The 23,031-nt window shown below is 41.1% G+C and overlaps 1 protein-coding gene across 1 annotated transcript in view; it reads right to left on the bottom strand.

Annotated features, from left to right (window-relative positions):
* The window catches only part of STX12 (syntaxin 12), a 34,546-nt gene extending 11,515 nt beyond the window's left edge, over positions 1–23,031 (bottom strand). Inside the window, exons 1-4 of the mRNA XM_065877567.1 lie at positions 22,790–23,031; positions 9,175–9,244; positions 7,510–7,609; positions 3,232–3,369 (exon numbers count right to left, since the gene is read on the bottom strand). Coding sequence (XP_065733639.1) covers positions 3,232–3,369; positions 7,510–7,609; positions 9,175–9,244; positions 22,790–22,907 — 426 coding nt within the window. The 5' untranslated portion in view covers positions 22,908–23,031. The remainder of the gene's footprint in view (positions 1–3,231; positions 3,370–7,509; positions 7,610–9,174; positions 9,245–22,789) is intronic.

The raw sequence follows: 23,031 nt of genomic DNA, 5'->3' as shown, positions 1-23,031 counted from the left end.
TAATACATGAGTTTTTGATATTGTAAAATGAAATATATCAACATTTAGAAGACCTGCATAAGTCAGGGAACCAATATTTTCCAAATGATAAATACATGATGTTATAAAAATCATGCACGGATAAAAGATCCAATAAAAGCATAAGACAGACCAAGATTTTAATGCATCAGAGTATGAACAAGTCATTGACAATGGTTTTCGATTCCACAATGCAACTAAGTTTTGATGTAGTATCAAGGAAAAATATCAACAATGATCTGAAGAGGTTAATTAAAATACTCCTTCCTTTTCCAGTTACTTACCTCTGTGAGGCTGGATTTTCTTCAGATACCTCAACCAAAACAACATATCATAACAGACTGAATACAGAAGCAGGTATGAATATCTAGCTTCCTTCTGTCAAGCCAGATATTAAAAAGATTTGCAAAAATCAAAACAATGCCACTCTTCTCATTAAAACTTTTTTTATTGTTTTGGAAAAGTAGTATTAATTAAAATCTCATTTACATTTTTATGTTAGTATGTAATGGGTTTATTATTATTTGTAAATGAAATAATAAACATTTTAAAAACTCAGTTTTAATTTCTAATACAATATATATCAATAGATATCATTCATACAAGCAAAAGCTCTTTGGGGTCCTTAATAATTTTTAAGAGTATAATGGGGCCCTGAAATCAAAAAGTTTAAGAAACTATTGTTCTGTTGGGTTGTGTCTTGTTCATATTGATTCCTGAGAATTCTTTATATATTCTCAATACCAGTCTTTTGTCAGTTGTACAAATAGCAGTATCTTCTCCCTGTTTGTGATTTGTCTTTTCACATATTTACCACTTTCTTTATTCTTACTCCTTTCTGCTTTTCAGGCTTACTATCTGGGATCACCTTCCTTCTGCCTGAAGTTCATTCTTTAGAATGTTCTTAAGTAAGGTGTGCTGATAGCAAACTCTCTTTTGACTGAAAACGTCTTTAATTAGCCCTCATTCTGGTTATCTATTTTCACTGGGTTTAGAATCCTAGGGAGGCAGTTATCGTCCTTCATAACATTAAAGACAACACTCTACTGGCTTCAAGTGTTGCTGTTGAGAAGTCTAACTATTGCACCTTTGAAGATATTCTATTGTTTCCCTGGCTTTTTTTTTTTTTTTTTTTTTTTTGCGGTACGTGGGCCTCTTACTGCTGTGGCCTCTCCCGTTGCGGAGCACAAGCTCCGGATGCGCAGGCTCAGCAGCCATGGCTCACAGGCCCAGCAGCTCTGCGGCATGTGGGATCTTCCCGGACCGGGGCACGAACCCGTGTCCCCTGCATCGGCAGGCGGACTCTCAACCACTGTGCCACCAGGGAAGCCCTCCCGGGCTATTTTTATGATTTTCTCTTTGTCTTTGGTGTTCTGAAGTTTCTCTTTGATATACCTAGAATTAGAGTTTTTAAATTTATCCTTCTTGGGATTTGTTGGGGTTCTTGAAACTGTAGATTAGTGACTTTCATCAGTTCTGAAATATTACCAGCCATTCTCTCTTCAAATATGACTTCTGATCTATGTCTGCTCTACCCTCATTCTGTAACTCTAATTAAAACTATTATAGGGACTTCCCTGGTGGCACAGTGGTTAAGAATCCGTCTGCCAGTGCAGGGGACACGGGTTCGAGCCCTGGTCCAGTAAGATCCCACATGCCACGGAGCAACTAAGCCCGTTCGCCACAACTACTGAGCCTGCGCTCTAGAGCCTGCGAGCCACAACTACTGAGTCCGTGTGCCATAACTACTGAAGCCCATGTGCCTAGAGCCCGCAACAAGAGAAGCCACCACAATGAGAAGCCCGCACACCACAATGAGTAGCCCCCACTCGCCACAACTAGAGAAAGCCCACGTGCAACAAAGACCCAACGCAGCCAAATATAAATAAACAAATTTATTTAAAAAAAAAACTATTTTAGATCCTTTTACTTCAGTCTCCATTTCTCATAACCTTTCTTCCCTATTTAACTTCTTAACCCTCTTGCTACATGCTGGATAATATTTTCTAACCTAGTTTCTAGTTAAACCACATACCCGTTAAGTTTTTAATTTCCACATTATATTTTTCAATTCTAGAAAATCTTTTGACTCTTTACAAAGCTTTTTGTAGTTTCCTTCTTCCTGCAGATGTGTTCAAGATCTTCTATTTCTTTAAACCCAATAAGTATAGTTGTCTTATAATTCTAATACATTAAGTCTTTATAGGTCTATTTCACCTCACTTTTGTTTCTACTAGTTTTTGTCCAGGGTTATTTGTTTATTTGTGTACCCTGGGCTGCTCATTACGCTTCAAAAATTATTTGAGGGTATTCTTTTAGGGCTAGGATAAAGGCCTTTAAACAGAAAGGATTTGTATTTGCTTCTGTCTGGCACGTAGGTACTCAACCAGACCAGGACTACTTGAAGCTTTAGGCTTTTGGACCATTCAGGTAGAATTTGGGCAGTAAATCTGCCTGAAGGTTACTTTGTGGTACAACTTACTGTCTGGATTTCCCCTCCCTCCTGCCATCCTCAGTGCTAATGCGATCTTTTTTGCAGTCTGCTAGGGGAAAGGAGGGCTTACTTTTCATTTTTTAGGGCCCAGTTTAATTTGAGGAGCACCTTCTTTTAGATTATCCACCATGCATGGATTCTTGGCTTTGACTTTTGTCCCCCTTCATGCCATGAGGACATCGAAACTGAATCTAAGTTGGCCCTCAGTAAATGTACTCAGTGGAAAAGCAGTTTCAGTGCTCTGCTTATGTCTATGGGTTCACACCTTCTCTTAGACTTTGACCTTAATATTTTCAGGGCTCTTAATATTTTTAAGAAATTGGGTTGTTAAAATCTAGAATTTGTTAATTCTTTTCAAAGAGAAGGCTAGTCCAAATAACCTAGCCTGCGATATTCTAGGAAACATGTTTTCTTTTTTTAAGTTTTTAACATAAGATCAACATGACAAGAAAAAAGGAAAAAGAAAATTACACACAATTCTACCTGTCACTTTTGTAAATCTTTGGGCACATTCTTTTCTAGTCTAGTGTACAAAGTGACCATATGTCCACTTTTTTTTTTAAACAAAGGGTAAACCAATCTGACATTTTCACAGCAGCTAATGTCTATGTTTATTATTTGGAGGGATAGTAAGCAAAGAAAATGGTCAAAATTTTTTTAAAAACTTAGGAAAGAACATCCTGAAATTTGCAAAGGTCTTCTTTTGGAAATAAACTTACAGAAAGACGAGATCCAGCTCTTGCTCTGGCAATACTCTCCTTTTCCTTTTCAGATACCCTTCTCTGCACAGCCTGGAAATTGTTTAAGGCTGCAGAGAAGTCATTCATGAGACGTTCCTTCTGAAGTTTCTGCTGGCGCTAAGGAAATTAAATAAGAACTTTAAATTTCACATTAACCCAGAATCATTTGGTTTTAATTCCCATTAAAAGCAAAATTATACCTCCTACAGAGTTCCAACTAGGAAAATTACTATGAAATAGGCTCTTCCTTAAATTAATAAATTTGTCCTTTTCTAACTCAAATCCCTGGTTAATACTATAGGCCAAGTCAGAGTTTTCCTTCTTTCATTCTGACAAACCTGGGAATTGGGTATCATTTACCTGGTAAGGGAATCTCAGAGGGAGCCACAATTCAAAATGTTAGCTCCCAGGAGAATCTAAAAGCAGAATACCCAACAGAGATTGTTTTCTTGCTAAAATGTTAATACTGTATTCATCTATACTGAGTTCACAGCTAACCTGAAAACCATCATTTTCCTTCACACTGTAGTGAGGTTCAAAATCTTTGAGAACCTGAAAACTACTTTGTAGAGTTACAAGCTACCTTTACTAAGCTTACTGATGCTACGTCTCAAAAAACACATACTGAGAGCACTTGCTGGGTGCTGAGAACACAGAAGTAAAAAGTCACCCCTGACCTCAAACAGCTTATCATCTATTTGGAGATAAAGAATTTAGATATACAAATAATTGCTATATTCAATTAGTACTATACAGAGTACTGTACACATTATACAGAGGCAAGTATGATCAGTAAGAATCTAAGTGATCAAAAGGCCTCCAGAGGAGGTGGGCACCGAAGGAAGAGTAAGGCATGAAGAGCAGAGAGAAGGGGTAAAGCGAATCCAGGCAAGGCAACAGTGTGAGCAAAGGCATGGTGGCAGAAATTTGCAGAGGATCTAGAAAAAGATAGTTTGGCTTGAACCAAAGGCTTTTTCACGAGCATAGCTAAAAGATAAAATTGGAAAAGGAGGAAAGGGGGTGGCCACGGCAGGTTTTAAATGCCAAGATAATGAGTTTGGGATTCAACCTCTACAGAACAAAGAGCAACGAAAATTTCTGTGTGGAGAACACGATGGGTACAAAATGATAACTTAGAAAAATTAGTCCGTGATGGTGATGGAATGGGAAAAAGAAACAAGTCAAAAAGATGACTGCAGGGCTTCCCTGGTGGCGCAGTGGTTGAGAATCTGCCTGCTAATGCAGGGGACACGGGTTCGAGCCCTGGTCTGGGAGGATCCCACATGCCGTGGAGCAACTAGGCCTATGAGCCACAAGTACTGAGCCTGCGCGTCTGGAGCCTGTGCTCCACAACAAGAGAGGCCGCGATAGTTAGAGGCCCGCGCACCGCAATGAAGAGTGGCCCCCGCTTGCCACAACTAGAGAAAGCCTTCGCACAGAAACGAAGACCTAACACAGCAAAAATAAATTAATTAATAAATCCCTACCCCCAACATCCAAAAAATAAAAGAAGTTTTAAAAAAAAAAAAAAAAAAAAAGATGACTGCAATAATCTAGATTTAAGGTTAGGAAGACGTGGTATCAGTAATGGGGACACAAAGAAATGAATCTAAGGAATATTATGTGACTGGCTGTGGGGAAAGGGGTATAAAGTCAAGGGATGACTCAAATTTCACACCTGGGAGAGTGATGGTAATACTGAAAAGCAAATTTAGATAAGGGACTTTTTATCCCTTTTCTTGGATTTTAATTTTTACATAAACATTATAACAATAGGGGGGAAAAACCCATCACTCCCCAATCTCACTATACAAAAGTACTATCATTAACATTTTCCATGTTACCATACTCTTCACAATTATGGTCTTTGTTATATAATACTCCATCAAGTTGATCTAGTAAATTTTAGGTAAACATTCCTTCTAGACTGTTCCACTTTTAACCATTATAAATAAAGCTAAAGTGAGCCCCATTGTAACAGCTAATATTTATACAGTGCTTATCATGTACCAGTACTGTTATAAGTACCTTATATAATAACTCATTTAATCCATACATCAACCTATAAATTAGGTACTCTTATAGTACCTATTTTACAGATCAGACAAATGAGGCACAGAGAGGTTAAGCAATTTGCCTATGATCACAGAGTAAATGGCAGGGGTAGAATTTAAATCCAGGAAATTTGGCTCCGGAGTACATAGTTGGTTTCTTTTTCTTAGAACGCAGACACATTTGCAGGAGTGGGAACATTAGGTCAAAAGGCACAAACTTTTTTATGACAATAAGCATTGTTAATCAGCTTAGTTAAGGGGTTTGGGTGAAACAGGAGGAATTCAGTATAAGACAACACATTAAATTTTAGATGAAGGCAGCATATTCAAGAGGAGATGTTAGAGCAGGAATTGGCAATGTGGGCCAAATACTTAGAGGTTTAGGGGCTAGGGCTTGAAAAAGATCTGGGGATCACGTTCATAAAGGTGACAGGAAGCTCATAAAAGTACAGTAGAAAAGACTCCTGAGGGAGAAAGCATAGAGTAATAAAATTACAGGATCAATGGCAGAGCCTTGGGGCACACCCACTTCTAGGAAGATATAAAGTCAGAGAAGGAGGCTGAGACTCAACCTGGGGTAAGAGAAAATAGGCCAGAAAGGGATCACCAGAGTTGGGAGACATGAAAACTACTTTGTAGGCTTTACTACAGAGATCATGGAAAGAAGAAAGTTTCAGTGAAGACAGGATGGGCAAGAGGATCAAATGAAACAAAGAGAAGTGAATAAACTCAAAAAAGGCCACTGGATTTAGCAACTAGAAGATTACTGATGATAGCACGTAAGTATGAGAAAAATGCTGAGAGTAGGATGTGTGGTTTGATAGTCCAGTAACAAAAAGATGGGTGACAGGGCTAAGATTAATTAGGTAAAGAAACAGTTGAAAGGGAAAAGAATATTCAGCACAATAGGAGGAAGGGAATCAAGGATTTGTATTTCACCAGAGAGAATATGTCTGTAGATTTATTTCATGTTCTTAATGATCCAAGAATGTGGATAGTCAAAGGGTGATTACATTAAGGTTACTACTTTGTAGCAGGATGACAAAAGCACCTAGTTTGGGTTCTTTTCTTTTGTGCAAGGGGATGCCAAAACTCCAAAGGCTGAACCGTATACTTCATTAAACGACTTGCCAGGAATGGGTTAAACTGATGATTTTCAAACTTTTTTGATGGAGACACAGAATAAGAATGTGACATCTTGACCTAGCACCATATATATACATATGTATGAAAGTTTCATTAACAGTATTTACCCTTATTACATGGTTACACACCCTGATATTTCTACTTTGTTTCATTTTTATAAATGATGATCACAACACACTAAAATTGTTTTATGTTCCAATAGTCACAGTGCACAGACAACCCGGGATAGGGAGGTGGTAGGCTTCATCTTTAGAGCCATCAGAGATAGGATACCACATTTAAAAAAATTCAATAATAAAAAGAAATGTAAGTTAAATGCTCCCATGAATGGTACAGAAACTAAAAGCAAAATAGAATCATAATAGGCTAAGATAGATGGAGAAGGTTTTTGCCCTGGAAGAGAGAGGATTTGAGGCAGACCATGAATAATAGATTAAAAAGTCAAGCCACAAAGGAGGGGGTACATCTGACTTCAGGAACGTCTGAAGAAAAGGCACGCATATCAAGGGAACAATGAATTCCAGTAAAAATTGTGTGTTTTTAAAGGATTTAAATGGCCACTGAAGAAAATGACTTAAATAGAGGAATCTATTTCCCTGAGCATTTCCTCAACCTGAGACCTATAAATGATTCATGATGCGACATGAAAGTGACTACAAAATATAAAAGACGTCTGCTTGAAATTTATAGATACAGGATACAAGAAAACTAGGATCAAGCCTGAAAGCATAAAGCTTCAGGTCAAACCCCAACAAGATGCAAACATGGATATTCTTCTCCAGTTAAACCCATTTTACTAATATATTATTACTAATAACAGCAGCCACTACCCATATTGAGTACCTACTAAATGCTAGGCACTTTGCAAGATCCGGTGCATACGTTCTTTCTGTTGTCACAAAAGACACTTATCCATTTTATGAATAAGGAAACTGAGGTTCAGAGAAGGTCTATCTAGAACCAAAGGCCAAGTTATTTTTGTTTCACACACTGCCTCTCCACAAAAACAAAGTCCTTTCTTATTAAAAAACAAGCCAAAACCCCACAAAATACCAACCTGCTCTGAAGTAGATAAAGGAAGGGGCAAGGACCCTAATTCCTTCAGTAATTCATTTGTTTCCTTGGCAAGCTGATTTGTAGAGTGCTGTAACTGTTGCCTAAGAGAGAAAAGATATGTTTTAGGATATTCTCACTTCTTGAGAGCTGTTGGTATCAGTTCGTTCTCATAGTGTCTCACAAAGCAGGGAATGAAAGGGCACTTGAAGAAATGGGTTCCCAGATGCCCAGGTTCACAACAAAATTCCGGAAATACTACCCAGTCATACTCACCTCAAGTCGTCTTCATGTTACTGAGTAGAAAGAACCTGCCTCAATGAAACCTGCTGACTGGGTATTTTAACTCCTCGGGGAGGAAGGAAAAGCATTCTCAGCAGTTCTGATAGAAGAAGAGCAACTGCCCCCACACCTCAATCTAAGAGTTTTAACAAACTGAACGCTCTCTCAAAACTCTCGTATTGATTTGCCCAGGAGTTCTGCATGGGTACTGTCTGTCACAGTCCACTGACTAGTGACAGAATCCAGGCACTGGAGGTTGGACGAAATGTGCATTAGAAGCACAGCTTCCACCCTAGGGAACAACCTCCAAAGATCTACTCCCACGCTCTTGCTTGAAGCTCCTGCTTTTTCAGCTTTATCCTTGGCTCCCTACCTGTCCCTTAGGCCTGACTTTCTGGCTCTTCCCTCCAAAACAAAGAAGCCCTATACTGTGTAAAAAAATGTAACGAGCAGAGGGGGAAGGAAATTAAAGAGGGAAGAATGTGTGCTATATTAAGTGGGATTGAAAGGTAGCAGAAATACAAAAAAGGCTCCTTTAGTCATGGTTTCCTCTACTATCTGGCCATTTCTACAAAGGGTTTAAGGGAGGACAGGGAAACCACACCATTAATTACTAATGTTTTTTTCACTGCAAAGGGGCCTCCAAGATAAAAAAATAAAAATAAATAAATAAATAAAACAAGGGAGCCAAAACCAAGAGGGAGACAAAACAAACAAACAAACAAAACAACCCCAAGAGGGAAGTCAATCAGAAGCCTGAGCATTGCATAGAGTACTAACATACCCAGAGCTATCTCACATCTCCCTGGAAAAAGCTCAAAGTAGTAAGTCATTCTCTCACTTCACAATGTCTAGGACAGGAAACAAAGAATATTGTTCAGTGCGTGTTAAAGATGAAAACTAGAACTTCTAAAAGCAGAGATGGAGTCAAGAAGGACATAATAAAAAGAATCTATTCCACTATTCTCTCCCTCAGACTCTCCTCGGGTCATTCTGAATACATTTTTCTAATATGATAGACAGTTGGAAATCCAACCCGATTAGACGAGCGCTGTAGATCATCAGGAGGCCTCTGCCAACAAGGAAGCTCATTTAGGCAGAATGTAGTTTAAGAGTGGTAGGGATTCCCTCTCTGCCTCCCTAAATTGTTCTGCTAAACTGTCCAAGGGAGAAAAGAAGCAGCGTTCAAGGACTCTGCGAGGTAACGGAGATCACAACCCATTAATATATTTTGTTGCTCCCCTTCTAGATCCAGCTATGACCTCATATCCCACTGCCTCTCATTCTGATTTCACAGGCCTGAAACCTCAGCTGCCAGGCAGCAAGGGTATTAAGTGGGTCCCCAAAAGGTCCTCACAAATCCCAACCTTGTTAGGAAGCTACTCACAGATTTTCCTGTAGCTTGCTTGAATCTTGCTTAGTTCCTAGTTGGCTCATCAAATTCTTTATCTGAGCAGCTGCGGAGAGAAGAAAAAAAGATTTATTGAGGGGCTCCCCTGGTGGCGCAGTGGTTGAGAATCTGCCTGCCAATGCAGGGGACACGGGTTCGAGCCCTGGTCTGGGAAGATCCCACATGCCACGGAACAACTGGGCCCGTGAGCCACAACTACTGAGCCTGCGCGTCTGGAGCCTGTGCTCCGCAACAAGAGAGGCCGCGACAGTGAGAGGCCCGCGCACCGCGATGAAGAGTGTACTCCGCTCGCCGCAACTAGAGAATGCCCTCGCACGGAAACGAAGACCCAACGCAGCCAAAAATAAATAAATAAATAAAAATTTAAAGTGACATGTCATTTAAAAAAAAAAAAAAGATTTATTGAAAAGGAAAACACAGGGCTTCCCTGGTGGTGCAGTGGTTAAGAACCCACCTGCCAATGCAGCAGACACAGGTTCGAGCCCTGGTCCAGGAAGATCCCACATGCCGCGGAGTAACAAAGCCTGTGCACCACAACTACTGAGCCTGCGCTCTAGAGCCCGTGAACCACAACTACTGAAGCCCACGTGCCACAACTACTGAAGCCCACGCGTCTAGAGCCCGTGTTCCACAACAAGAGAAGCCACTGCAATGAGAAGCCTGTGCACCGCAACGAAGAGTAGCCCCCGCTCAGCAATGAAGACCCAACACAGCCAAAAATAAATAAATAAAATAAATAAATTTTTTTAAAAAAGAAAAATACATTCATCACGAGCATGCTAATTCTCAGATCACTGGTCTCTCTCCACATCCTGAATAAGTACATACAACTAATAGAAAGCATGCTATGATCAAGACCTTGGCATATATATTCCCGTCGAAAGCTACTTATAAGGTCCGCCTTTCTCCTCTAGAGTAACTGTGCCACTAAGTAGAGGGTGGTGATTTTGTTCGTCACTCCCAAAGAACTCCCACATTTTGCCAGATTTCCCATGGCACCGGTTAAAATGTTCATCGCTTTTGGAATGGCCTTGATACCAAATATCAATTCACAACAATAAAAATTTAAATTCACTCATACACAATATTTTATACGGCAAACATTTTTGGAAAGACAATGTACACTTATTATTAAGTTACCACTAACTGAGCACCTCTATGTGCCAAGTACTATATTAGGAGCCTTGTATACATAATCTTATTAATTTTCATAGCAACAGTGTGAAGTAGATGTATCTCCACTGTGCAGATGAGGAAGTACATTTAAAGAAGTTAAATATCTTATATAAGGGCACACAAAAAGTAGCAGGGCAAAAAAATCAATCCCAGGTACATCAGACTGCAATGCCTATATTTTAACTACGCTGTCTGTAGACAAACAGTGTATCGTTTTGTTCAGATTACTCTACCTAGGTATCGTGCTAAGATTTGGAATGGTCATGTTTGAATCCTAGATGTTTAAGCCCCTAGTCCTGGACTAGGAAAGCAGAGGAATGGATTATCTCTCAATAAGGAGAAACACCAGCCTGCCTGGGAATCTGAACACCCTTGTCCCTCACTGACTTCTGCAACAGGAACAAAGCCCCTGATTTCCCATGTCCTGCTTTCTATTTTCTTTTTCTGGTTGGCAGGGAGGACGAGGGAGATTCATTCATTCATTCATTTGCAGAGCTTGGAATTTTATTGTACGACTTTTTTGTTTGTTTACACGCTTGCATTTTAAGAGCATTCCCTGTCTTCTATTGCAAGTAGCTGGAATACAGAACACAATAATAGAGTACTTTTTGCCCAGGGGAAACACAATTAATTATCTTCAAGTTTCACTAGAACTTCAAGAGATACTATAACACAATAGGTAATATATGGCTCCTCTAGCCAAAAGACAGTGTCCTTTGTGAGGGCCTTTCCTACCCTCTCAGGATTAATGCCCAAGTTTCACCTGTGAAACACCAGACTGCTAAATGACTGGCTTAGTGGAAGAAGATGAGGAAACCACTGTATACTGTATCATTTGTATATATCTCATAGGAACAATATATAAACAAAGCTTCAATGTCCAATGAAAACGAAACTGCACTTATTAGAATTTTAAATTTTAAAAATTAATTGTTCCTGGGACTTCCCTGGTGGCACAGGGGTTAAGGCTCCGTGTTCCCAATGCAGGGGGCCCAGGTTCGATCCCTGGTCAGGGAACTAGATCCCACATGCATGCCGCAACTAAGAGTTCACACGCCAGAACTGAGGAGCCCACGTGCCACAACTAAGGAGCCCACCTGCCGCAACTAAGGAGCCCACGTGCCACAATTAAGGAGCCCGTGAACTGCAACTAAGGAGCCCACCTGCCGCAACTAAGACCCAGCACAACCAAAATAAATATTTTTTAAAATTAATAAATAAAAATTAATTGTTTCTTATGATAAGATGCTTCTTAAATAACAAAATTTGGGGGTCAGAGTCATAACCTTGGCCCTTATTCGGTCACCAAGGGTAGTAAAAAGGCAAGCCGAAGTTTATTAAGTACCAGTTACCTTACAAAAACACAGATGTGTTAATAGCCTCTAAGTCTGTTAAGAAACAATAATTAAGCAAAATCTTCCAGGTGATTGCTGAGTGACTCTTCTCCTAAGTAGAAACTGAACAACTTAGTCCTTAGCAGCATGTACAAGTTATTTCTCCTGTAAAAAATTAATAAACAGAAACTTCAGTTAAACAGAGTTGGGAGACCAGAAGGGGGAGCTCGCACACCCTGCCACAACAGCCAAGCCCAACTGCTATGAAGAAGACTCCTCTCAGCCAATGAAAAGCCATGGACTCTTTGTTTGCTATACCCCTCCCAACTTCCTTTTCCCCTTCCCTTGCCAGGAGGGGGATTCCACTTGGCTAGCCATGATTGCAGACCCCAAACTGCAACTCTCTGCTGATCGTGAATAAAACCCTGTTTGCTGGAGAAATATCTGGCAGTCTCTGTTTTAGGTCAACACTCCCTAGCCCAAATCCCTGTGTCATCATGGGTGTAACAAAGCAAAATTTTGCAAAGTCAAGAATATATTGGTTTTTAACACTTCAAATTATGATTTTATCTTATTTTGAGGCCATTTTTTAAGTAAAACTATAACTCCACTTTCACAATAGAAATATAGAATTCACTTGATTAAAAAGTTGCCTTTTGACAAACTTTCCTAAAATATATCTATTCTATTAAATGAGGGTTTTTAGCTTATTGGTTCCATTGGAAAATGTAAGCACTATAAAATACTGCATTCTGCTAAAAAAAAACACTATGTAAGATATAAATAATCATTTTTCATCACTAAGATGTATAATGTCCTTCTTACCTAAGTCAAATGGGAATCAGAGTCAAAGCTATCTACTGGGTGGCCAAACAAATAATTTAAGAAAGAGGACAGACGTTAGCATTTACTGAGCATTCACCATGTGCCAGACACTGGGCTACATACTTGATGTGGTATAATAAAAAATATATTTGGTCTTTGTCCCCAGTTCTTGGCATAAAGCTCCTAAAATCCTTGGAATTTCCTGAGTGATAGTAGTGTCTTTTGTTATTCATAAAGGGTTCCTTTGGAGCATACTGAGTTTACCTATTGAAGTGACTTAGGGTAGGGCTCCTGATAGGCTTAGGTTGGGTGGGGTTAGTCACCAGAAAGATCAAGTGATTATCAGGTTGGAACTTTCAGTTCCACCCATCAACCTCTGGAAATGTGGGGGGGGGGGGACGCCCCCGGCGCGGAGATGCAGGGAGGGTGTCAGCGCTCAGAGAGAGCATGGAAGTTCTGAGCTCTTCCCACATACCTTGCCCTATGCATCTCTTCTATCTGGCTGCTCCTGAATTATATCCTTTTATAATAAACCAGCAATCTAGTAAGTAAATGTTTTCCTGAGTTATGTGAGCTGGGCTAGCAAACTAGCTGAACCTGAGGAGGGGCTCCTGGGAACCTCCAATATGGCTCAGATAAGAACTTGGACTTACAACTGGCATCTGAAGGGGGTGGGGTGGAGGGAATCTTGTGGGACTAAGCCCTTGATTTGTGGAATCTGATGCTAACTCCAGGTAGTGTCAGAATTGAGTTAAATTGGAGGACACCCAATTGAAGTCCAGAGAATCTGATAACTGCTTGGTGTGTGGTAAATCCACACATCTGGTGTCAGAAGTATTGACAGTAGAGGAAACACAGAAGTGTTTTTCCTTCACACTTGATAAGTATTATCTTATTAAATAAGCATTATTACAGATGGGCACACTGAGGCTCACACTGAGTGTTACAAAACTCATTCATTCATTCATTTAGAATACCTACTCTACACTGTTATATGCTCTAGAAGATACTGCTCTCGAGAAGCTTACATTTTAAGGAAAAGAGATAATAAGCATATGTCAGGTGGTGATAAGTGCTATAAAGAAAAATAAATTCAGATAAAGGCTGGTAGGGAGGGGGTACTAGTTTACACGGGGCGGTCAGAGAAGAGTTCTCTGATAAGGTGACACAGAGCAGAGACCCAAATGAAGTGAAAGATCAAGCCATGCGAAATTTCTGGGGGAGCTCTCTAGCAGAGAGCATTAAGCACAAAATCCCCTAGGCAAGAGCACTTGTTGTGATGGAGGCACAGGAGGCCTAGAGGGAGCAAAAGAGAGGTAAGAGAGAGAGGGGAGCCAGATTACATAGGGCCTTGTAAACTAGAGCAAGGACTTCGAATTTTAAAGAAATGTGAGGCCACTGATGGTTTTGAGCAGAGTGTCATAAAAACCAGAATTCAAACCCAGGAGGGCTAATTCCAATAACTATGCGGGCCTCTCACTGTTGTGGCCTCTCCCGTCGCGCGGAGCACAGGCTCCGGACGCAGAGGCTCAGCGGCCATGGCTCACGGGCCCAGCTGCTCCGCGGCATGTGGGATCTTCCCGGACCGGGGCACGAATCCGTGTCCCCTGCATCGGCAGGTGGACTCTCAACCACTGTGCCACCAGGGAAGCCCCCCACAATGACTATATTTTTTATGCCACACTAGGTTCTCTCAAAAGGCTGACGCTTGAAGGAAATACACAGAACTAGTGACTTAGGGCAGGCCTCCGTTTCCCAGTGTTCCACTTCGCCCCACCCTGCTTATCTGATAGCTTCCTAACTTAATAGCTCTCTGCTCTAGATAGGCTGATGCCCTTGCTCTAACCTGCTCCCTTCCCGGACTCCCTCCCACCTTTGGTAAGGTTCCTGTGTACTCACCAGAGTTCAGCAGAGTGCCAGCACCCAGCGGGTAATAAGTAACTGCTGATTAATTGAGTTAGCCTCTGTTTTATGTCATGCCACTTTCAAGGCAGAAGATATGAATAAACATGAGCTAGGAATAATGAGACCTAAACTCTAAGCCGGATTCGACCACTAACTACATGTATGGCACCAGACAAGTCATTTCATGTTGCTGGGTCTCTTTCACCAATTGTATATGATATTCAGGTTTAACTAACATATATTGAGTACTTACTATTTGTCACAGTACTTACTATTTGTGTGGGGCTTTGTATTCATTAAATTATTACAACTATGTAAGGACTAAATGATCTCTAAGTACTCCCACCACTGCTCAATGCTAAAATTCAGCAATAATGAAGAAGCTCTAGTCCCAGAATGATGCTGTGTAACCAAGCAGTGTTTTTAAGCCAGAGTTTGGCTTAGAGAGACTCTGCCTGTGTACAAATGGGACTGGATTGACTATATGCCTCTGATGGCACTGACCACATTCTACTCATTTTTGTATTTGCATAACCACACACACATACATACCCCTCCAGAAAATAGTTGGTTACAGGGTGACACATAAAGGGAAATGTTACTGGTATGGCAGTTCAAGGAAACATTTCATCTTACTGACTGTCTTTATACAGAGCATTCTCCTTAGAAACTCTACAGGTATGTCAAAGTTTCAAGTTGTTAATCGTCTATCAAACCATATTAAATGCCCTGGAGAGCAAAGGGGACTTTACAGACTTTGGGGGGAAAAAAATCAATTGAAATTCAGCTGCTCTTTGTATATTCTCAGCTGAGAACTTTTATTTATCTAGACTTTTCTGACTTCTTTTGTTTGCTGACATTACCTGAATTGGGATGGGGGGGTGGGGCAGAGGAGGACTTTATAGGGTCACTTACTAGTTAAGCACCAGAATGAATCCAAGCCTCCATCAATTCTATCTAAATTCCTGCATATTGATATTTTCCTAAAAGTTTCCAGCAAGACTCAGGTATCAGATGCCCCAAAACTCAAATGATAAAGACAGTGGTGTCTACATCTACTGGAAGTATCATTGTTTTGTATACCGCCCTCCATAACCACCAACATCAGAGGTTTATTTGAAAATAGTGACTTAATGACCCATCTGTTTTACAACTAAGAAATGTATCCCTTCAACCTAAAGCACAAAAAGAAATAGAATAGTGTGAATGTTTACATACATGCTTATTTTCACTTGAATGTACTTAAAATGTCAAAAAGTGCAGTGACACTCCTTGGAACAATTTTTACCAAAATGGGCTACATCTAAAAGGGTTTTCTGGTCAGCTTGGTTAATGAGAAAACTCCTTTTCTAAGCATTCTAGTAAATAAAAGTTTTACTTTGGATTGATTTGTCACAATATTTTGGATGAAAATAATTGGGTATCTATTCTCTATGAAATGCTACATAATCCTGGAAACCAGATGACTAGGCCTCAGTTCCGTGTAAGCAATTTTGTTATTTTTAAAACTAGGCCTCAATTTCTCCTATCACTGACCTCTCACTTTTAAAAGCATGTCCTGGCTAAAATTTTTAAAAGACTACGAAGCAAATCAATTTATTGCCCATTACAGCTAACATCTACACTAGGAACTACTCTAGACTGAACACTCTTCATGTGCTTTTAGCTGATATAGGCAGAATGTGAATCTCCAAATGAACCTTAATCCAAATCAACGTCTAGTCATATCAAAAGCAACTACCATACAGGTAAAAATTTCTTCATCTGAGAGACTCGAACGCTCTAATTCAGTATATTAAACAAGCAAATATAAATTCAAAGAAAGAGCATTATTTACATTAAATGAGAAAATGATAGCCTATGTGGTCATTATTACAATGAAGTCATCTCAGTGTCTTTGAAAATTAGGTTTGCACTGCTTTTGCAAAGCTACAATGAAAATGACCTGACTTTTTTTTTTTTTTTTTTTTTTTTTTTGCGGTACGCGGGCCTCTCACTGTTGTGGCCTCTCCCATTGCGGGGCACAGGCTCCGGACGTGCAGGCCCAGCAGCCATGGCTCACGGGCCCAGCCGCTCCGCAGCATGTGGGATCTTCCCGGACCGGGGCACGAACCCGTGTCCCCTGAATTGGAAGGCGGACTCTCAACCACTGCGCCACCAGGGAAGCCCTGACCTGACTTTTTAAAAGTAGCCACTATAGGACTTCACTGGTGGCGCAGGGGTTAAGAATCCGCCTGCCACGGGGTGGTGGTGTGATGAATTGTGAGATTGGGATTGACATATATACACTAATATGTATAAAATGGATAACTAATAAGAACCTGCTGTATAAATAAATAAATAAAATAAAATTCAAGAAAAAAAAAAAAGTAGTATCTCTCTGTCAACTTCCTAAGACGGGAGAGATTTCTAGCAACAACAACAACAAAAAAGAATCCGCCTGCCAAAACAGGTGACATGGGTTCGAACCCTGGGCCAGGAAGATCCCACGTGCCACAGAGCAACTAAGTCCGTGTGCCACAACTACTGAGCCTGCGCTCTAGAGCCCATGAGCCACAACTACTGAGCCCATGCGCCACAACTACTGAGCTCGTGTGCCGCACTACTGAAGCCACGCGCCTACAGCCCGTGCTTCGCAACAACAGAAGCCACAGCAACGAGAAGCCCGCGCACCGCAACAAAGAGTAGCCCCTGCTCACCGCAACTAGGGAAAGCCCGCGCACAGCAACGAAGACCCAATGCAGCTAAAAAATTAAAACAACTAAAAAAAAAAAGTAGCCACTATACTACAATAGTAAAGCTCTAAACTAAACTGAACATGAATACTAAACATCAAAGGTATAATCTTCTATTTACCATACCCATGACAGGACACGAACTCGTTAAGAGCACAGACTCTCAGTTAAGACTGCTGTGTGCTATTCCTGGTTCCACCACTTCCTAGCAAAAGTTTCTATTCCTCTGTGCCTCAGTTTCCTCACCTAAAAAATGGGAAAAACAAGAGAACCCTCATATGGTTGTTGTGAGGATAACCTAAGATAATATGAAGCTAAATTTAGAACATGTCTGGCACTTAAAAGAACTCAATTAAGGATAGCTATTATTATCAAACTCGAGACCAAGAAAAATGTACTTAGCAATGATAAAATCAATTAAGTACATATCGAATGCTAACTACATATCCACTGCTGTGCCAGGCACTGAAGCTAAAGACAGCTGTACAATGCGTGATCACTATCCCCACAACAAAACTAATAGTAGTAATCTCTCAGTTGGAATAACAAGGTCAAAAAGCATGAATTAAAGACTACAGAATAAAGTAAGTGCTAAGCTTGCAAGTTCAAAGGAAAAAACCAAAATGATAGCTAACATTTCTTAAACGATGTTGCAGGCACTGCTTTAAGCACTTTATATAAACTACCTCACTTAATTCCCACAATCCTGTGAAGTAGAGTCTATCATTAACTCCATCTTATAGATGAGGAAACTGTGAAATAGAGAGGTACAGCAATATGTTTACATAGCTAGCAAGAAGCAGATCTAGGGCTCAAACCCAGGCAGTCTGACTCCTGAGCCTGCTCACTTAACTACTAAACTGTAGTGGAGCAGGGGGCTCAACCAATGATATCACCATTTACTGAATGTCTACTATGTACCGGGCACTAGACTAGGCACTTTCAAACATCCCACTTTAACAACACCATTCATTTTACATATGGGGTAACAGACAGAAAGGGGAACTAGCCTGCCCAAGGTGAACAGTACAACACAGAGGAGCAAGGACTCAGTGACAGATCTACTGAGCTTAAGGCCCAGGCTCTTCCTGACTTCACTCTTTCAAAAGCAAAGGAAGGCTTAGTTACAAGCGGCAGGATTTAAGCACAACTCAAAGGATTTTTATAATTTAGGTAGCTAGTGAGATAGGGAAAGATTAAAGAAAGGAGGAACAGAAAGAGCAAAAACTTGCAGCAAAACCCCGTGTTTAGGGATGTTAAGAAAAACAGCCTGCCTGTAACAAAGAGAAGTAGAAAATATGGCTAATTTGGGTTAAGATGACAGAGACAGTGAAAGCAAGGTGGAATGTTAAGATCTGATACAGCAGACAACAGAGAGCCGCCATAGGCTCTTGAGGAGGTGAGTGGTATAATGAAAACAGGACTTTAGACATACTGCTGATAGCCTTATCAGGATGAACTAGAATGGGAACAGAGACGCTGAGAGTATGCTGCTGGATGACAGAGGCTGAGATCATGAAGGCTTATGAGGAGGACAATGAAATAAAGAGCAAAGGACCAATATGAAAATAACTCTGAAAGAACAACCCAGAGGACTGCACACGATAATCAGTTTTAAAAGTTCAACTGCTTTTAATTTTTTTAGTAAACAGAACCATATCAATAAATTAGCAACGCTGGGCTTCCCTGGTGGTGCAGTGGTTAAGAATCCGCCTGCCAATGCTGGGAACATGGGTTCAAGCCCTGGTCCAGGAAGATCCCACATGCTGCAGAGCAACTAAGCCCATGCGCCACAACTACTGAGCCTGCGCTCTAGAGCCCGTGAGCCACAACTACTGAGCCCGCGTGCCACAACTACTGAAGCCCGCGCGCCAGAGCCTGTGCTCCGCAACAAGAGAAGCCACCACGATAAGAAGCCTGCACACAGCAACGAAGAGTAGCCCCCGCTCGCCGCATGCAGCAACAAAGACCCAACACAGCCAAAAATAAATAAATAAATAAATTTTTTAAAAAAAATTAGCAACGTTAAAGAACAGAAATGATGTTCTTTAATCTCTTCAGAGATAACTTGGCGCCTGTTAAGGTTATTTCCTTATATCTGCCTCAGCAATACTTGCCCAGACCCTTTGTTTCACAACAGGCAGAGTCAAGCAGTTTTCCTCTGTAGCCCACACATACTGATAACAACCCCTTGTACCAGGCAGTCAACCTTAGCTGTACCTGTAACAACCCACGCAGTGGCCTGCCGCATTTCAGGCTGATATGCTCAGCAATTCCAAACCCACATATGTGAAAAAACCCACAGTTGAGAAAAAAGAATAGCTATTCTCTCAAATTTTCAATAGATACAGGTCCTTGCAGGACTATATGGATGTGGGCATATGTCTGGGAGGTCACATTCAGACTGTATACTTAGGTATGCTGGCCACGTCTGGGGGATGGGCACCAGCCTGATAAGTGGGTAGAAGCAATGTCACCCTACCAATTTCAAATTCCCAGTGCCTCAGTAAATAATCCCAAGGGGAGAATTCCAACTCACACTGACTAGGGTCATAAGATGTGGTAGGAACCACACAGCACAAGGTAAATGAGTCAGGAAGAGTTCCAAGATGGTAGAGAAACCTCATTCATTCAAATCTACTAAATACAATTTACTAAGCATCAAGACCCTAAATGATATGATCCCTGGCTACCTCCCTGGCCTCTTTTCCTACTATGCTCCCCTTCTCTAACTGCAGTCCAGCCACACTAGTCTCCTTGCTATTCTTGAAATCACTGAGGTCTTCGCTCTTGCTATTCCCTCTGCCTAGGATGCCTTCCCCCAGCTACTCACGAGGTTTTCTCCCTCACTTCATTCAGGTGTCTACTCAAACATCACCCCCTCAGAGAGGCCTTCCTTGACCAACTGATGTAAAAATATAAAATAGCACACCCACCCTCTTGCTCTCCTCACTCTCTGTTCCCTTATTTTTTTCTTCATAGCACTTATTATTTCTCAATATTGTTTATATATGTGCATGTATGCATACGTGTGTATACGTACACATACACAAACACATACACACAATCAGGGCAGGGTTTTGTCTGTCCTGCTCATCACTCCATCCCCAGTGCATAGCAGGTGCTCATAGAATATTTGTTGAACAGTGAATGAATGAACCTAACATATACTTGGGTCTGAGATAAGTACTAGAAATATAAAGATGAATAAGTCATGTCCCATTTCTTCAAAGGAACTAACAATCTAGCAGGAGAGGCAGACACACCACAAGAAGAGAAAGTTCCACAGCCTCAGGTATTCCCCACAGCTTCCTATGAAGAGTAAAAAAAAAAAAAGAAAGAAAAAGAAAAGTCACTTGTAACTTGAAGTGTTAACTGTTATAAAACTGTAATATGAATTAAAAATTATAAAAAGGCTGAATGCTGGTCATAAGAGACAGGTCTGGTTTCAAATTTAGGTATTGCCATTTGTAAGCTGGGTAATTATTTAACCTTTCTCAGCCTGTTTCCTAACCCATAAAAAGAAATAATATTGGTAATTACTTCACAGGGTTGTTACAAAATTAAGATAATGCATGTAAAGCACTTATATTGCCTGGCATACAGTATATACTCAAATGTTAGCTATTAATGTTATTAATGGAATGAATCCAACTATCCCTTGAGCCTGATGCCCAATCAACAGCTAAACCTTATCAATTCTATCACCAGACACCTCTCCTATCCTTTCCTTCTTTTCATTTTCAGATCCTAACTGGTGTCTCTGATTCCAGTCTCTCTCCCTTCCAACTCAATTTCCACATTTCTAAAGAATTATATCCAAACCCCCTTAGTGTAGCACTTAAAGCACTTCATGTTTGGACCCCAACTTACCTTTCCAATCCTATTTTCCACTACTTCCTGGACTCCACCAGTCTAGCCAAATTAAATCACTCTACTTTTCTATACACACCACATGCTTTCCCACTACCATGCCTTGTTCATTTTATTCCCTCCTGGAATGCTCTTCCCTTCTTTACTCTCGAAAGTTCAAATACTTTCCACCATCTTTCCAGACCTAGCTCAAATGCCAATAATGCCTTCCCTGGCCTCTCCCAAGTGAAAAAGGTGTCTTTCTCTCCTAAATATCTATAATTTTATTATATCTCTTCTATAGTAGCGATCGCTTTCAGTCATTATGTACGCCACAGGCTCCCTGTTGAAGGAATCCATGTCAGTTCCTATACATACTACATGCCTCATACTCAAATACATGCAGAATGAAAATTTCACAAATAGACATTAAAATTATATTTGGCCTCAATAAGAAACTTTCAGCATTGAACCAGAATATTCTGATCTAACCTGCATTACAGCTCCCTCACAAAAGGAAACTGGAACACAAAGTACTATACTTTCTAACCAGTGGTCACATTAATTTTTGTTTCAAATTTCTGGATTTAACAGACCACATATTCTTCTTTCCACTTCCAAAGTGCCCAGATTCAAACGCTTTCCATCAGAAACTTCCCTCTCTCATTATATATTTAAATTTAAAAGCTAAGTGATAGATTGTTCTTTAAAATATAGAACATAATTCAGGACCAACTAGTTGTACCTATTAACAGGGTACAGCCAAGCTCACAAAAACACAATAATAAACAACAAGGATCATGATACCATTCTTTCCAAGTAGTTGCTGCTGCTGACCTCCTGTTTATAAGGCTCTGAGCTAATTTTCAGGCACAAGGAATAACGTGTATTTGACTCATTCAACTATAGTATCATTCAGACCCTAATGGTGGGGAGGGAGTTTTAAGACAAGCAATGACATTCTGAAATCCACCACCACCTCTACCATGTCTTACTTGCTATGTGATTGTGGCCATGTCCCTGAGCTTCTCTGTGTATCATGCTTGTTCAAAAGAGTAACTAGGTGGGGAAGGAAAACAAAAGCCTCATTGGCTTGAAATCCAAAAATATATGCAAATCTTTTGCTACAAAAGACAAAAGAATGTAAACCTAAATGTTTTTGGTGAATTCTCTTTATTAAAGTAGAAGTCATCTCACCCCTCGAATACAAGTCATTGTATCTGATTTCCAAATTCCTTACAGGAAGAATTGTATTAAAGTCACCAAAACACATGCACTCTCCACTTCCCTTAATTGAAAGGTTCTGACTTCCAAGAAGCCAGAAGCTCAGCAGAATGTAAAGTCTAAACCAGTAAACAGCTCCCGATCCAAGCTGGCCAAAGAGGAAAGAGAGGTGGGTGGAGGGAGGCAGATGACAGGAAAAACTAGGCTGACCACTGGAGCCAGTCGACTCATTCACTGCTCTGGAGGGGACACACACACACCCTCCCACCCTGCGGCTGTCAGGACTGCTGTCTTGGCCCCAACACGGTAAGAGCAGAACTCCTGAGAAGAAACTCGAGCTGCGGCTGGGGCTCCGGACCCTCGGGGTGCCTAGGCCTGGCAGACTCGGGGATAGCAGCCCGCCGTATCCAGAGCAGAGCACCCAAGACGGCCTCAGGTGTGGCCCTGGCCGTAGCCCTAGCCGGGCTCCGCGTCTCGGCAGCCTCACCCGGGCCTGTCCCCGGGACGGCCCCCGCCCCCCAGCCCGGTACCCCGGCTCACTGGCTTGGCTGATCCGCTGGATGTTGCCGCTGCACGTCTGGATGATGCTGTTGAAGTCCCGGAGCGGGGGCCCCGAGGCCCCCGGGTTCCGGTACATATCTAAGGGACCGTAGGACATGACGAGGAGCCGAGACCGACTCGCCCTGCACCGCGCTCCTACCGGAAGCAGCCGCCAGACCCGACCAGCAGGCTGACAGGGAAACCGGGAAGAGAAAGGGCGGGGAAGGGGATAAAGCTGCGTG

The sequence above is a fragment of the Phocoena phocoena genome, chromosome 1, assembly GCF_963924675.1.
Source record: "Phocoena phocoena chromosome 1, mPhoPho1.1, whole genome shotgun sequence".
Taxonomy (NCBI): Eukaryota; Metazoa; Chordata; class Mammalia; order Artiodactyla; family Phocoenidae; genus Phocoena; species Phocoena phocoena.
Note: the sequence above shows the minus strand (reverse complement) of the source record. Positions and strands in the feature narration are given on the sequence as shown.